At 35.9% G+C, this 15,563-nt stretch overlaps 1 protein-coding gene across 1 annotated transcript in view; it reads right to left on the bottom strand.

The window, feature by feature from the left end:
- l(3)80Fj (lethal (3) 80Fj) overlaps window positions 1-15,563 on the bottom strand; it is a 499,933-nt gene that overhangs the window by 23,878 nt on the left and 460,492 nt on the right. The window contains exon 38 of the mRNA XM_069845727.1: window positions 5,969-6,117. Coding sequence (XP_069701828.1) covers window positions 5,969-6,117 — 149 coding nt within the window. The remainder of the gene's footprint in view (window positions 1-5,968; window positions 6,118-15,563) is intronic.

The following is a 15,563-nucleotide window of genomic DNA, read 5'->3' on the forward strand; positions in this document are numbered from 1 at the left end:
AGCAATAAAGATGAGAAGATTTTCAGCTGGAGAAGAAATAATGGAGTCAGGTAGTAAAACCCCGATTATCCGTCACCCTATTAACCGATTGCAGGATTATCCGACTGTCCTTCTCTTTTTTTTTTTTTTGCTACAGAAGCATATGAACTAATACTACTGTACTTTATATTAGTAGGTTTTTTTGAGAGTATTATTACAAGCCTTGACATTTAAACAATATGGTCTACTGTTCAAGTCGCTGTACTTTATATAAAATATAGTCCATGAGTGACAAAAGAAAACGTGTTGTCCTAAGTGCCGAAAAAAGTGCAAATAATTTATTTGTTTGGGGAAAGAGAAACTGTGGCTCATCTCGCATCAGAATAAGAGACTGATGTTACAATTGTGCGAGAATTAATAAAAATCAACAATAAAGTGTGTAAAGTATGTAAATCTACAACACGAGACCTCTACTATTCCTATCTTACCGCTGACATCCATTACAAGGAATTTCCTTGCCCCTTAAAAACCCGTTGTTGACAACCAGACTTAATATCCGGTAATTTCATCACTATAGAATTTTGTTATTGTAGGTTTAATTTGTAATTTAGTAAATACAAAAATATTCTTTGTTCTTAACTTCTATGATAAAATGTCTAGCTTTCATTAATCAGGTATTCTTGTCGTACTTTAATTTTTATTGTAATTATCATTGTAAATTTAATATTAATTGTAATCTTATTGTTCATGTTATAGTTGTAATCCCCTGGTAGAGGGGCAGAGAAGGCCTGACGGCCTTATCTCTACCAGGTTAAATAAATAAATCTAATCTAATCTAATCTAAATGAGAGAAATACTGATTCACTACCTAGCGTGTTAAAAGATCTCGAAGGAAATTAAAAAAGTGAAAATATTATCTAATTAATTTACGAAAATATTTTATGGTACGGATTATCCGATTTTTTCGATTAACCGTTCAGTCCACCCCCTTCATTACCACGGATAATAGAGGTTCTACTGTAATTCAACACAAAAATATTACTCAAAGTCAATTCGGCTTCTTTTTGTCAAAACAACTGCTCGAATCGGAAGATACAGTGGATAAGCAAGTAAATAAATTTTGTTATGCAACAAATACTTCATTTTGATGCATACAGTATCCAGAATATATCAAGTTAACACAAATGTTACGGCCTAGTTAATGTTCTCCCTCACGCAGTGATGTTGCTGGACCCCTTCTTGAAGATATTTATAGAAGAGAACGAGATGAATGTTTCTGAAATATGAGTGAACAAACTGTTTGTATGAGTTCAGATTGCTGGTCAAATATTCATAATGAACCAGTGATCACAGAGGCTGGTATGTGAACTTTTACAACACAATTGATACAGCAGGTCACCCACACACTTCAGATTATATGACTGAAATTGCTGTGGATTTTGTGAAAAGTTGTGAGAGAGAATTTATATGTAGCATTAGAAGTTTTATTACTGATAACGTATGTAATATGTCAAAAATGAGAGATCTCTTAAGAATCGTGAAGATCTTGATGTGATTACTTTTGGTTGTTCTGTCTATATTCTGCACCTTCTATCTCAAGATTTATACAAAAAAAAATGCTCCAAATGTGAAAGAACATGTCATAGAAATTGTAAAATACTTTCGCAACAAACATTTTGCAAATGCTAAATTAAAAAAGAACGTGTACAGTCATTAAGCTAATATTACCGGAAGATATGAGATGGAACACATTTGTGGACTGTCTCACTGCATTCATAAAAAAATTGGCCTAGGCCTACATTCATGAAAATTTGTGAAGAGAACAGCTCGATTTCGAAAAAAAAATGAGTGACTTTCAAATCAAGTGTAATGCAGAAGACTTGCTAAATATGTTAAAACCATTATCAGCAGCACTTGACATTTATCAGAAAAATGATTGCACAATTGACCAAACTGTCGAACAATGGAACGCTCTGAAAGATAACTTGGAAAGACTAAATACTGTATAATAAATGAAGACAAGAATCATTCCACAACAAAGATATTTCAAAAGCATTACAATAAAGCATTTACACCATAACATTATTTGACTTTTTTGGTTCATCCTAAGCTTCAACATTCCTCCAAGTATAAACTAACTGTAGAAGAACGTGAATCTTCAGTTTGCCCAAACCAACTATAGTGGATCCTCATTATTACCAACAACAGTGAAATAAGAAGCAAAATCTTGCCCATTTTCAAAAATTATATACACAGATGAGATTTTAGGAGGTGCCTCTGCACTGCAGTGGTGGAAGTCACAAGAATCTATCATTAGTAATGACAAAGATATCATGAATGTAATTAGTCAACTGCTAACTGCAAGAGCATCTTCTGCTGATGTAGAACGTGTTTTCTCTACATTTGGTGTTGTGCAGTCTAAGTTACGCAAAAGGCTTCGTGCAGACAAAGCATCAGAACTTGTGTTCTTACAAAAACATTTGAATAAACAGACATTATTAAACACAATCCAAGATGAATTTTATTTTATTTTATTGGGTTATTTTACGACGCTGTACCAACATCTAGGTTATTTAGCGTCTGAATGAGATGGTGATAATGCCGGTGAAATGAGTCTGGGGTCCAGCACCGAAAGTTACCCAGCATTTGCTCGTATTGGGTTGAGGGAAAACTCCGGAAAAAACCTCAACCGGGTAACTTGCCCCGACCGGGATTCGAACCTGGGCCACCTGGTTTCGCAGCCAGACGCGCTGACCGTTACTCCACAGGTGTGGACAATCCAAGATGAAGAAACTATATGAAAATAATTTACGAGTTTTCATCTATTTGTGGTTGTGGTGTGTTGTCTTTTAACTTATGTTCTAGTATTTTTATTGTTTCAAGTATGGATATGTTAGTGAGTGTATAGGTTGGTGATGTCAAACAATGTTGGTGTTGAATTGTGGGGTATGTGTTTGCCCTTGATGTGATTGACTAGGCCTGTGTTGTTCTTGACTGCAGTGTGATTGTTCAATTGCATGTTGTTTCTCATGATGTTTTACATGTATTTAGCTAGCTTGTATGCTGGTGCAGACATGTAATTAACTAAGGGTCTGATTGGTATATTAAGCCTCATCTCCACTGATAAACATTTAACAACATATTAAATGTTAAACTGTTAACTGTTAACATCCCAACATGTTAATGCTAATTTTATTTAACACTTTGTCCACACTGTTAACATGTCAAACTTGACTTTCTTTGCATAGTTCACCATGAACAGGCTATGAGATTTTAATATAGATAGTATCTTATTTTTAAATCTGGACAATGGACTCGGATGAAGATGATTTGGCTTTTGCTATTGACTCTCATTCAAAAGGAATAAAATGAGAATGTGGGTGCGGCAACATCTGAGTAAAAGAGACATTCTAAACGAACTTAAAGTTGGAGATCAATTTGGATTCAAAAACTTTCTGAGAATGTCAGAACACGATTTTAATATAGTGCTGCAAAAAATGCTTCCTGTTATATCAAAGAAAGATACACAATTAAGAGCAGCCATTTCACCTCACTTGCACCTTAGAATAACTTTGTGTTTCTTGGCTTCTGTAATTAACTACAATACATTTCTGTATGACTTAATATGATTAAACTTATCACTTGTGAAGGAAGATTAGTCCTTGTTTTATTGAGATTATTTCCTCACTCCATGAAACTGATCACCTCAAATGCAAACCATTTAGACATGTAGGGCTTATATGTCTTCCACACTGCTCCCAGACTGTCTGTTTTTTTTTTGTAGCTCCCGGCTGTGCTGCAAATGTAGGAATGAGTTTTTTTCAATACAGGGTTTTTGCATCCTCACCATATGCTAAATGTTAACGTTATGTCGACGTCAATGATGAAAGAGCCAATCAGAGCCACTCACCTCACGTTATTTCATAGCGGAACCCGCTATCTCCAGGCAGATAATGTGGACGTGAATGAAATTTATTGTAGGCCTAATTCGGTATTAAAACATGGTATCTTGTTTGAGATTTATCACTGTGGATGATATTCATATACTTAGAACAGCTCAAGATGGATAAATTATTCAGGCCGAAGTACAAGAAGGTTCAGGAAAGTATTTTTCATTGAGATTCCAACAGATAAAAGGTTGAGTCATGAGTACTTCTTTGTTTAACTTGTCGTAACTCGGAAACCAGTAAAGATTTTGAGTAACAATCACTTTTAAAAGTAATTTCCATTCTTTCTCAACATTTTTCTCGCTTTGACCCCCCCCCCCCCCCAACCTAACGTGAAAAACAAAAAGGTTTACCGCTTATCAACTTTTGAAGGTGTAAATGTCTAGTCTGAACACATCACATCGAAGTTAATATTTTTTCCTTATTTTTGAGAAAAGACTTTCATCTGGAATTTTTGTCTATGCTTTCCTTAGACATTGGACTATCAACTAAAAAAATTACAGTGCGATTGACTATCATAGGAGCTACGACATGATAAATGTTAAAGGAGAGGGAAATATCGTATGATTCTTTCTGAAGTTTTACGAACGTTAACATATTTCACCAATTACGTCATTATTGACGTCAATGTTATGTTGACGTTTAGAGTACAACGAGGGTGCGAAAACTCTCTATTGTGTTCTTGAGAACAATTAAATAATAATTCTAGCTCTCTAAAACAGTCGGTCTTTTTTGTTTTGTCTCTGTATTATTTTGCAGAGACATCCCACACACAAGACCTTTTCATCAGTGCATTGATCAATTCTAATGTACCTATTTTCTTTCATCCATTCCATTACTTCGAACAACTTACAGCCAACACCAAGGATCGTATAAAAATGATCAAGAGGTGCTCTTAGTTATGCATCACAAAATCGAAAGTTAGTTGTTGCTACGGAAACTCTACCAATGCCACACAAGCAAGTGAATTGACTTGCTACTAGAAAACACGTCAACATGTTAAAAGTTAAAAGTGTTAACTTCAACATACTCAGTCAACATGTTAAGTCAACTGAAGCTTGAAATGCCCATATATAGTACATGTTAAATTCAACATTATGTTGTTAAATGTTTATCAATTGTGGAGCTTCTAGTTTAATTTGTTTCAAGTATGGTTTTTTAAAACTTAAAACTAGAAAAAGTCATTGGTCTGTGATTTGTTATTAACAATACTTTGTTTATACCAATAAATCCAATTAAAAAATAAATTTAAAGTATTTAAGTAAAAAAAGTTATTGAAATAAAAAAAATCTGATTTAAATAAAAAAATCACACATCTGATGATATGATTCATGAGATAAGATAGCAGTGATCTTCTTTTTCTTCCACTGCAGACATAAAGTCTGTTTTTTTTGTTCTTTGCCATTCAGTTCAGGTTGTCGTACCATCCATCTTCTTTTGGGTCAGCCCTGTTTCCTTATACCTGTTAGTAGGTTGTCCCTTGCGATTAACTATTGTACTTCTGCTCATCCTGTTTATATGCTCATCCTGTTTCCTTCTATACAACCATTCATTGATCCACTTCACATTTCATGTTTTCCTTTCTCTATACATCAAATATCGTTCTGCAATTTTATGAAGTTCCACTGTTTCCAATAACAATTTTCTTAAAAGAGTCCTCTCTCTGAATGAGAGAATTCAAGACAAAATTTACTGGCTATATCCCGCCTGTGTTAAAATTAAATTCTGAAGGCAGTACAGAGGGTCTGTCCATCAATCCCATAAAATTCCTTATTATTTTCTTATGCAGAACAAGTCCTTTCAAAACCATTGCAGAACTGTGATGTATTTTTCTAAATAGAGATGTATCCAATATCTCTTTGTTTTTTTTTTTCAGCAATGTCATCTTTACTTGAACTTACTATAAGTGGTACTAAAAATATGATAAATGCTGTCATCTTGGTGTTTCACGATAGGAATCACATAATATTTGGCTTTAGAACTTAAGACTATAATGCTCTGCTGTGTGTGCAATATAACACAAGTAGATAAAAGTAACATACCCTATCTGCCATCAGGTATGCTAGTAGCACTCTGCATATTTTGTCTTTATACTCGTCTGTGTAGATCTGTGCAGCTGCTTCCTTAAGAGCAACGGAAAGGGCAGCACTGCGACCATGGCGTAATGTCCAATCCAAAGGCAGATCATCATCTGTGAAAACACAACAGATACACTAATGAGTACAACTCCAATAATAGACTAAAGAGTATTGAATCCAAGTTCAAGCAAAGAGGAAACTGTAATAGTATTCCGAGACAAAAAAGACAGGAGGAAGAAATGAGAAGGAGAAACGAAAACAGTGATAGATTCTGTTCAAATCCTTCTGTCCCTTTTTCTACCTCTACAACTGTGGATGTGTGCGACCTTGCATGTTTGCTTGTGGTGACATAACTGCATGCACAATGCTGACACTGCCACCTTACCAATTAATTGTAAACATAAGATGGTTACGGAATTTTCCTAAAAAATCTATGATGTTCCCGCACTTTCACTTCAGATGCTTACTGTAATAGTAGAATATGTTTATGCTATAAAAATAATGATATTGGAAAGTGAAGTAGAAATATTGGAGAGCAAGAGACTTAATGACTTTATTGCCAAGAACTCAGCATTAGTTGTTAATAACAACAACAACAAAAAACATCACCACCACCATCACCACGACAACAACAACAATGACGACGACAATACCACCAACAACAAGGAATGTCTTGATATTTAATTAAAGCAAACAATGTTCAGCTTAATAATAATAATAATAATAATAATAATAATAATAATAATAATAATAATTATTATTATTATTATTTATTTTAACTCGCAGAGTTAAGGCCGTGAAGCTTTCTCTTCCACTCAAGCAGCAAAAAGTATACATAAAATATAAATAAACTTACAAGCTACAAAGAATACAACAATTTGATTTCGATCAAAGTTACGTGTAAACAAGAGTTACTTATGAATTAAACAGGAAAATACTATATACTATTAATTAAACAATGAAATACAAGCTGTGTGGCTTCTAAGGAACCTGGAGGTTCATTGCCGCCCTCACATAAGCCCTACAAGCTGTGTAGGAGAATTAAAACTAAAATACATAGAATGTTAATAAATAATGCTAGATAACGGGAAGAGATTATTATGAGACAATTGTGGAAATACAGCGCTATCAGGATGCATGTCTAAAGAAAGAAGTTACCATGTAGTCAGTATAATTAGAGTGAATTGTTAAGAAGTTATCATTTAAGCTATAATGTACCAAAGAAAAGCATAACATAAGTTTCATTTCAAAGGTGTGGTACTATAGTGAAAGGCCAAAACGAGAATGCATTTGCAACATGTGAAATTTATTATTGAACTCATACAGGAAGATGATATGAAAGTTAGAGAAGCCAGTAATGATTATTCTTAAGTAGTTTACAGTTTTCATAGTATTTTTTCATTTGTTTAAACACAAAAAGTAAAGTTATCCACATTACAGGCCATGGAGAGGACAACTAATACTAGTACTAGTAGGGATGTCAGTCCTTTGTGCTTGTCAACTTTACACCCAGGAAAACCTCCTGATCCTCCATTTTTGTTAGTGGTTGAGCTGACCTATGGACATAATGCAACTGGAAGGACTGATTCAAATAAAAAAAAATATATATGATCCTGTAAGGAATCGAACCTACGACTTTCGAGTTTGTAGCGTAGTGCCTTAACCATTTTGTTATCACATGTCTCCTGTTTAAACAGAACACTTATAAAACGATGATGACCTCTTGTTCTATTTCAATAATGTGATTAGCTAAAAGGTACAATTTTCTAAAAGCACAAAATTTCTTTAAAGCAGTATTTCTCAATGTTAGTATTACAAGCTATCCACAAGAGGGGTACAGTAGTAACAATGGCTCCCACTGAGAAGTCAGACTTTTTTATTTTTTAATATAATATTAAAGTTTTTTAAAAATGCATTGCATTCACGATTACATAAATTTTCCATGTGTGTTGGTTTGTCATACAATATATCTGGAAGAGGTAATCAGACTGTGATGTTACACTTAAAAATTAACACCATAGGCATTAAGGAAGTGTTTTGCAGTTGCTCCAGATTATCAGTACTTAATTTTGAAAAATTGATGCAAATCGAGTATTTATGTGTATATAGGTTTCTATCAAATCAGACAAATTTAGGCAAATTGCCGTTGTTTAACATATTCTTGGTACACAGAAAGCCAGCTATAACGGCTGGGGGGGGGGGATCATCGTGCTGACCACACAATACCTCCATTCTGGTTGGATGATCGTCCACCTCTGCTTCGGCATGTGGACGTGAGGCCATCAGCCGGCTGGTTGGTCATGGTCCTTCACGGGCTGTTGTGCCATGGATTATTATTATTATTATTATTATTATTGATACATAAGGTATGAAATATTATTTTCTGTTCCGGCTCCATTTTACTTGATAGTGAAAGAAAAGCAGTCTTCAGTATTATAATGCCACAAAATTTCATTGAATGTGCACGCACACACACACACACACATGCCTACAAAATGAGTACTGGTAACATACTTGCAAAATAATAAAGAATGTGTATTCAGCTAATATAATATAGTAAATTCCAAGACAAAATTACCATACACTGGCACCAGAGAGAGACAAAGTGGCGCAATATATTACACTCCTAACAAGTAACAGGAATTCAACATTTTTTTTTTTGCACTTAGACGCCACTATTTTATAAACAAGAATACTGAGGGGTAGTTTTGGCAGGTGGAAGAGTTGGCCTTGGCTCACACAAAACTAATGGAAAAAAAAAAAAAAAACATTTACTTCTTTGTTAAAAATAAATATTTCACTGAAAAAAATTAATGAAAATGTAAACCATATACAAATGATGGCTGACATATCACGTTAGAGAACAAATAACAGGAGTTGCAGGTGCAAGTCTAATGGATAATGGGTAGTAAGAATAAAGCTTAAGTACTTTCTCAAGGTTTATACTTTTGAGTATGAGCACTTCCTGTGATTATATACTCGTAACCACTAGAACATACTCATATTCATAAGAATAAAGACATTCTACCTAACGGGAATATATACTCATCTCTACAGCTTTCTTGATCATTTAAAAGTTAGTATGTACTCGAGTTACCTATCCTCTTTGACCACATTGCACCGTGATGCTCAGTTTTTTTTTATAGACTTTCACATGCTATTAGCATGCTGCAGTGGTATAAATGAATGAATGAATGAATGAATGAATGAATGAATGAATGAACGAACGAACGAATAAACAAACAAACAAATAAATAAAATAAAATAAATAAATAAATAAATAAAATAAATAAATAAAATAAATTAATTAAATTAATTAATTAAATTAAATAAATAAAATAAATAAATAAATAAATTAATTAAATTAATAAATAAATAAGTAAATAAATAAACAAACAAATAAGTAAATAAATAAATTAATTAAATAAATAAAATAAAATAAATAAATAAAATAAATAAATAAAATAAAATAAATAAAATAAAATAATAGTAGAAAAGTTTTCCAGGCTATGAGGCCGTGGTCTGTTGGTTGTGAGACCAAACGTTTCGTTCACTGCTGCGGTGAACATCTTCAGTGGTGTCTATTGCTGGTGCGGCTGGTTCTACTGCGTGTGCCGATTACAGTCTGCGCTGGCTGCATCGTTGTATATATAGTGCGGGAGGGGGGGGGGGGGCTTGCTGTTGTCGCCTCGGTCCGCGCTCGAATGTGCTTCGCGGGCGGGTTTGCTGTTTTCCACGCGCTCCGCGTCCGAGGTTGTGTTGTTTAATTGTGCTACGCGGGCGGGTTTGATTTTGGTTTTCCTTAATGCCGGATACCAGGCCTTGTTAACCTTGAGGCCTTCTTCTTTTCGATTGAAATTGTTCTTATGTTTATATATTTCAATCGCCTCTCGGTGTAGCCTCGCGTAGAAATGTGGTGTGTCGCTGAGTGTATCGGTGTCTTCGAACCTAATTTTATGTTTGCCTTCCAGATAAGCATGTTCAGCTACAGCCGACTTATCTACGTAGCCAAGGCGGCAGTTTCTTCTATGTTCGGAGATCCGAGTCTTGAAGCTCCGCTGCGTTGTCCCTATGTAGACTGCTCCACATGAACACGGGATCCTGTAGACCCCCGTAGAAGATAATCTGTCGCGTTTGTCCTTGGCTGAGCATAGGCTGTTGCGTATCTGCTTGGTGGGCAGGAAGATAGTGTCCACCTTGTGCCGGTTGAGGATCTTGCTTATCCGGTCCGTAACTTGCTTGTGATAGAGCAAGAACACCGTGCCTCTCTTCGTATGGTCTTGGCCTGACTCCGGTGTCGTCTTCTTCCTTGGTTTCAAGGCCCTTTTTAACTCTGTCTTGGCGTAGCCATTAGTGGTTAGGGCTGAATGTAGGTGGTCGATTTCTTGGTCTATATGTTGGGGGTCAGAAACCCGTATGGCTCGGTCGAAGAGGGTTTTAATCATTGCACGCTTCTGCCGGGGATGATGATCAAGTTACGGACCGGATAAGCAAGATCCTCAACCGGCACAAGGTGGACACTATCTTCCTGCCCACCAAGCAGATACGCAACAGCCTACGCTCAGCCAAGGACAAACGCGACAGATTATCTTCTACGGGGGTCTACAGGATCCCGTGTTCATGTGGAGCAGTCTACATAGGGACAACGCAGCGGAGCTTCAAGACTCGGATCTCCGAACATAGAAGAAACTGCCGCCTTGGCTACGTAGATAAGTCGGCTGTAGCTGAACATGCTTATCTGGAAGGCAAACATAAAATTAGGTTCGAAGACACCGATACACTCAGCGACACACCACATTTCTACGCGAGGCTACACCGAGAGGCGATTGAAATATATAAACATAAGAACAATTTCAATCGAAAAGAAGAAGGCCTCAAGGTTAACAAGGCCTGGTATCCGGCATTAAGGAAAACCAAAATCAAACCCGCCCGCGTAGCACAATTAAACAACACAACCTCGGACGCGGAGCACGTGGAAAACAGCAAACCCGCCAGCGAAGCACATTCGAGCGCGGACCGAGGCGACAACAGCAAGCCCCCCCCCCTCCCGCACTATATATACAACGATGCAGCCAGCGCAGACTGTAATCGGCACACGCAGTAGAACCAGCCGCACCAGCAATAGACACCACTGAAGATGTTCACCGCAGCAGTGAACGAAACGTTTGGTCTCACAACCAACAGACCACGGCCTCATAGCCCGGAAAACTTTTCTACTATTGACACCGGCCGTGAAAGCCTACACTCCAAAATAAAATAAATAAATAAATAAATAAACAAATAAGTAAATAAATTAACAAATTAATTAAACAAATAAATAAGTAAATAAATAAATGAATAAATAAATAAACATGAAAGAGAGAGAGAGAGAATAAGATAAGTGACGTTAATAAACAGGAAACAAGAAAATAGTACTGGGAAATCGTCATTATGGGATGTTGGATAAAGATTACAATCCATTTCTAGAATTCCAGTTATGCTAATTCTATCTTTTAGTATATATATAATTTAAAGTTACAAGTAATTGCATTTTGCAATTTAAATTTTACAAAATAAACTGTAATTGTTAATTATATTTAACAATACAATCTAACCTTATAATTTGATAGCCATTCATATTTTTATAGGTTATGTTTTTTTATGAATAACAAATACGTGTTTAACCTTTTTCACATTCACTTTTGTGAAGCGTTAAAGGCTTCTGAAGTTCACGTCTTTTTCTATATTTTTCCATGAGGTACTACATTGTTCATAAATTCTGCCATTTTTTTTTATTTAACTTTAAACTGAACAAAAATCAACAAATATTCAGAATTGAGCCTGCTACAAACCATACTCAGAATAACATGAGAACGAACTTATAAATATGAGAATATACTAGCTTTTATTCTTATCAAGCATGAGTATATATTAGGGTGTATCGAAAAAAAAAAAAATGAAGGTGGCTAGTGCGGAAAAGTTGCGACTTGTGGCAGAAAGACTGCAGGAGAAAGAAAATTAAATTTAATCAATATCTTGAGTCTCAGCATCAAAACTGAAGATTCGAATTTATAACGCATGCTTGTAAAAATTGTCTGCATACCTATACAACTACCCCTCGTTAACCAGATCTTTCAAAAGTTAGCAAAGATAGTACAAGAAGAGAAGTATCTGCTACCAGTATCTTCTTGTGAAGTGAGAGAAGAGAGGGATGCTGGCAGTCAGGGTAGCGTCTGCCCAGCAGTCGTATTTGGTAGGCTACTCTGGCCAGGTTTGTATCGCTGTTGTTCCTGTGAAATCGTGTATCATATCAATTGTTTAGTAGTACACGCAATAGTTCTTATCCATCGTGTTGTCATGAGTGGAAAAAATAATTCAGTACTCGCCGTACTGCTGAGTCCTTTGTTCGATATACCAGGACCGATAAGGGAGTTGCAACTTCCAACCTATAAAGATGTGATAACACATTTTCTTTGGATCAGAGAGTTAAAGACAAACGATCTAGGTGGAAAACACCTTTCAGTAAAAGACATCGCTCATGTTACTGCTGACAGACTTATCAAGGTTTTTAAAACAGCAGGCCTTCCTACCATCAGCAATCGTAGAGTAGTGGAAAAGATGAAATAGTATCATAGTAAATATCAGAATATTCTGAAATCGCACTAATGAAGTGGGCTAACCTCAAGGGCGCATGAGTAGGCTTTTATTAATAAAGGTCGAAAATTGTTTGATATATGCACTTGTAAGTGCCTGGACCCGGAAAGTCTCTGTGAATGTGAGTTAAGTAGGAAAGTTCCATTGATAGGAGTATCCTTTCTAATGGATCAGAAAAATTAACGAAATATGATTATTGATAATATCGACATTGTGACGACGAAGACACTATTTAAAAGTGAAGAGAGAAAAGCGAAGAGGTCCATTCGCCATCGATCTGAAGAAGTGCGACTTGAATTCTGAGGAAGAGAGAAACAGACATCAGTTACAAGCTCTGAGTCTTCGCCTTCGCACCAGTCGGAACAGGAGTGAAGGAGTGTGTATTCTGACTTCGAATAGAAGCCTTCTGGTGCTCAGGCTCGCTTGCATCTACCAAAATTATCTTCAGCAGCCTTCAGATAGGCACCTCGAGGAAAGATGTGGCTCTAATTGCGACAGCTATGCTACAAGCACGAGAATAATATCTACTAGGAATAAGGGTCTTATAATAGATGATCACGATAGAAATGAAGATTGGAGATAAAATTCAGAAAGAAGAAACACCTAATAATAAGTTCATTCGAACAGTATATTTTGATGGTCGAAAGGACAAGGCATTAACACAGGCGAAAAAGGACAACCGATTATATCGCCGAGAAAAAGAAGAGGAGCATAATTATACTCGTAACTTTATTAGAAGAACCACATTCAAAGTATATTGGACATGTCTCCCCTTCCTCTGGACATGGATATCAGATTTGAAGAGCCGTGCTTCAATCTTTAAGGGCAAGTAAATTAGATGTATCGCCCCTAGCAACACTTGTTTCTGATGGAGTCCCTACAAATACAGGAAGAAAGAACGGATCGATGGTGTGCATCGAAATGGAAATCAGCAGGCCATCCAATGAATAATTTGTCTTTATCATGCAAATGAACTTCGACTCCACTATCTCATTAAACATCTTGCTGGTATCACTACAGGTCCAGAAACACGTTCTGGACATATTGGAGAAGAGTTACTCCATTGTGAGACAAAATCATGGCGAATTTCAAAGTTATTGAAGTACCCTGGATCAACAAAATTAACGTGGAACGTGGATCTCCGATCTTAGTAGGCCTACTGACCAGGAGTATCTTCTGGGGATCTACCAAGCTGTTCATTCTGGCCATTGTCCGATAGAGCTTGAAAGGAAGAAACCAGGGTCAGTTGTTCAATCTCGATGACTTACAACTGCTTATAGGATTCTCCGCTTGTATGTGAGCTGTAGTAACCCTTCACATAATTTAGTGTGCATAGCTGAGAAATGCCATGCTTCGAAACGAAGTCTGAGTATGCAGCGTAAATCAACATTTGACACCGAAGTATACTACTAAGGGTGGGTGGAGGGATGGGGCTGGAAGTGCAACCACCTCCTTGTAGTGAGCCCTGGGTTATTTTTGAGTGTAAATTTAAAGAAATAGGCGAAGAGTTACACTACGAAACAAAATTTGAAAACAGACATAGAGCATTAAGCTCGCAAAACTTTAGAACTGATGCGGAGACACAGGATATTGTCAAATTACTATTTTCTTTTTTTCCTACGTTCTTTCTGCCACAAATAGCAACTTTTCCGCACTAGCCACCTTCATTTTTCAAAAAAATTTTTTTTTCGATACACCCTAGTATACATTCTGTACAAGATAGACACTTGAGTATATTCTACTATGCTTCCATGTTATGAGTATGTAATAAAAAATGAGTAGGTACTCAAATGTTTTTATTCTTACTAACAAGAGTATATACTAAAAAAGTCCAGTATATACTATACACTTATCTTTATTCTTACCACGGAATATCATGTTCTCTTTCTAGAGTATTATTGAACTTATACTGATATAAGTAATATAACTTAACTCAGTTTAGTAACATAGTTCTTGCCTCACAAGGTTCATAATATATTTTCTCTTCACTTAAGTTGCAAATTGTTCTAAAGTGGAATTTGTGGTATGAACCTTATTTATCTCCCAAGATTATAAGTGACATAATAAAACAAATTTAGGAGTCTATCTGGAAATCTATTCCTACACTAGTTGGATCACTGTATGGTGGTATTCTGAAACTTTGACCTGGAGATGTGAAAAAATGTGGCTTTGTAGAATAAAATTAGTTTTTGCAGAATCCTGTGTGACGATGTCTGCTACTATTTTCTACTGGAATTTTGAGATCATCTCTTCTTTTCAAGTCCTATCATGTGCCCATTTTTGCATAATTATGATTGGAATCAGTGTTTTCCAAGCAAAAGAGCCATGGTCTGCTGGAACTGTTGTTACCGTATATTTCATCTACTACTCCAGTAGACAACATCAGTGGTGTGGTGCAAAGATTTCCTTGGAATGCCAGATGTTCTTGGCATCACCAGTTCCAGCAAACCATGGTCCTTTAATCTGAATAACACCGATCTCAATGAAATTTCTGGCCTACATTTTCATAACTTTGATTAATCCACATCTAGTCTGTGTGAAATGTGAGATAATATTCCTTGGAATTCTGATATGATACAAATTTTATTCTCGTGGCAACAACATCTAAAAGAAATGTTTGTTTTGCAAGCTTAATTTTCTCAAATAATTCTCAACGATGAAATTATGCCATTGCAGTTTATACCCATGTTCATGTTATCTGTGCAGATCATTCACCACACATTTTGAATATAGTTCAGACAACATTTTTCAAAGTCGTCCTGATTTCTAAGGTACTTCTTCACATCATACTACTTTCCGAATTTCGTTTGTATATTTCTCTATTCTCTTACTTTGTCGCTTTAATTGACAAGTGTTAAGTAAGAGTTTTCTTGGCACATAATTAAGTTGGTGCATTCTTGGATCACAATTTTGCTCTGTCCAAACA

Source organism: Periplaneta americana, chromosome 14 (genome assembly GCF_040183065.1).
Source record: "Periplaneta americana isolate PAMFEO1 chromosome 14, P.americana_PAMFEO1_priV1, whole genome shotgun sequence".
Lineage (NCBI taxonomy): Eukaryota > Metazoa > Arthropoda > Insecta > Blattodea > Blattidae > Periplaneta > Periplaneta americana.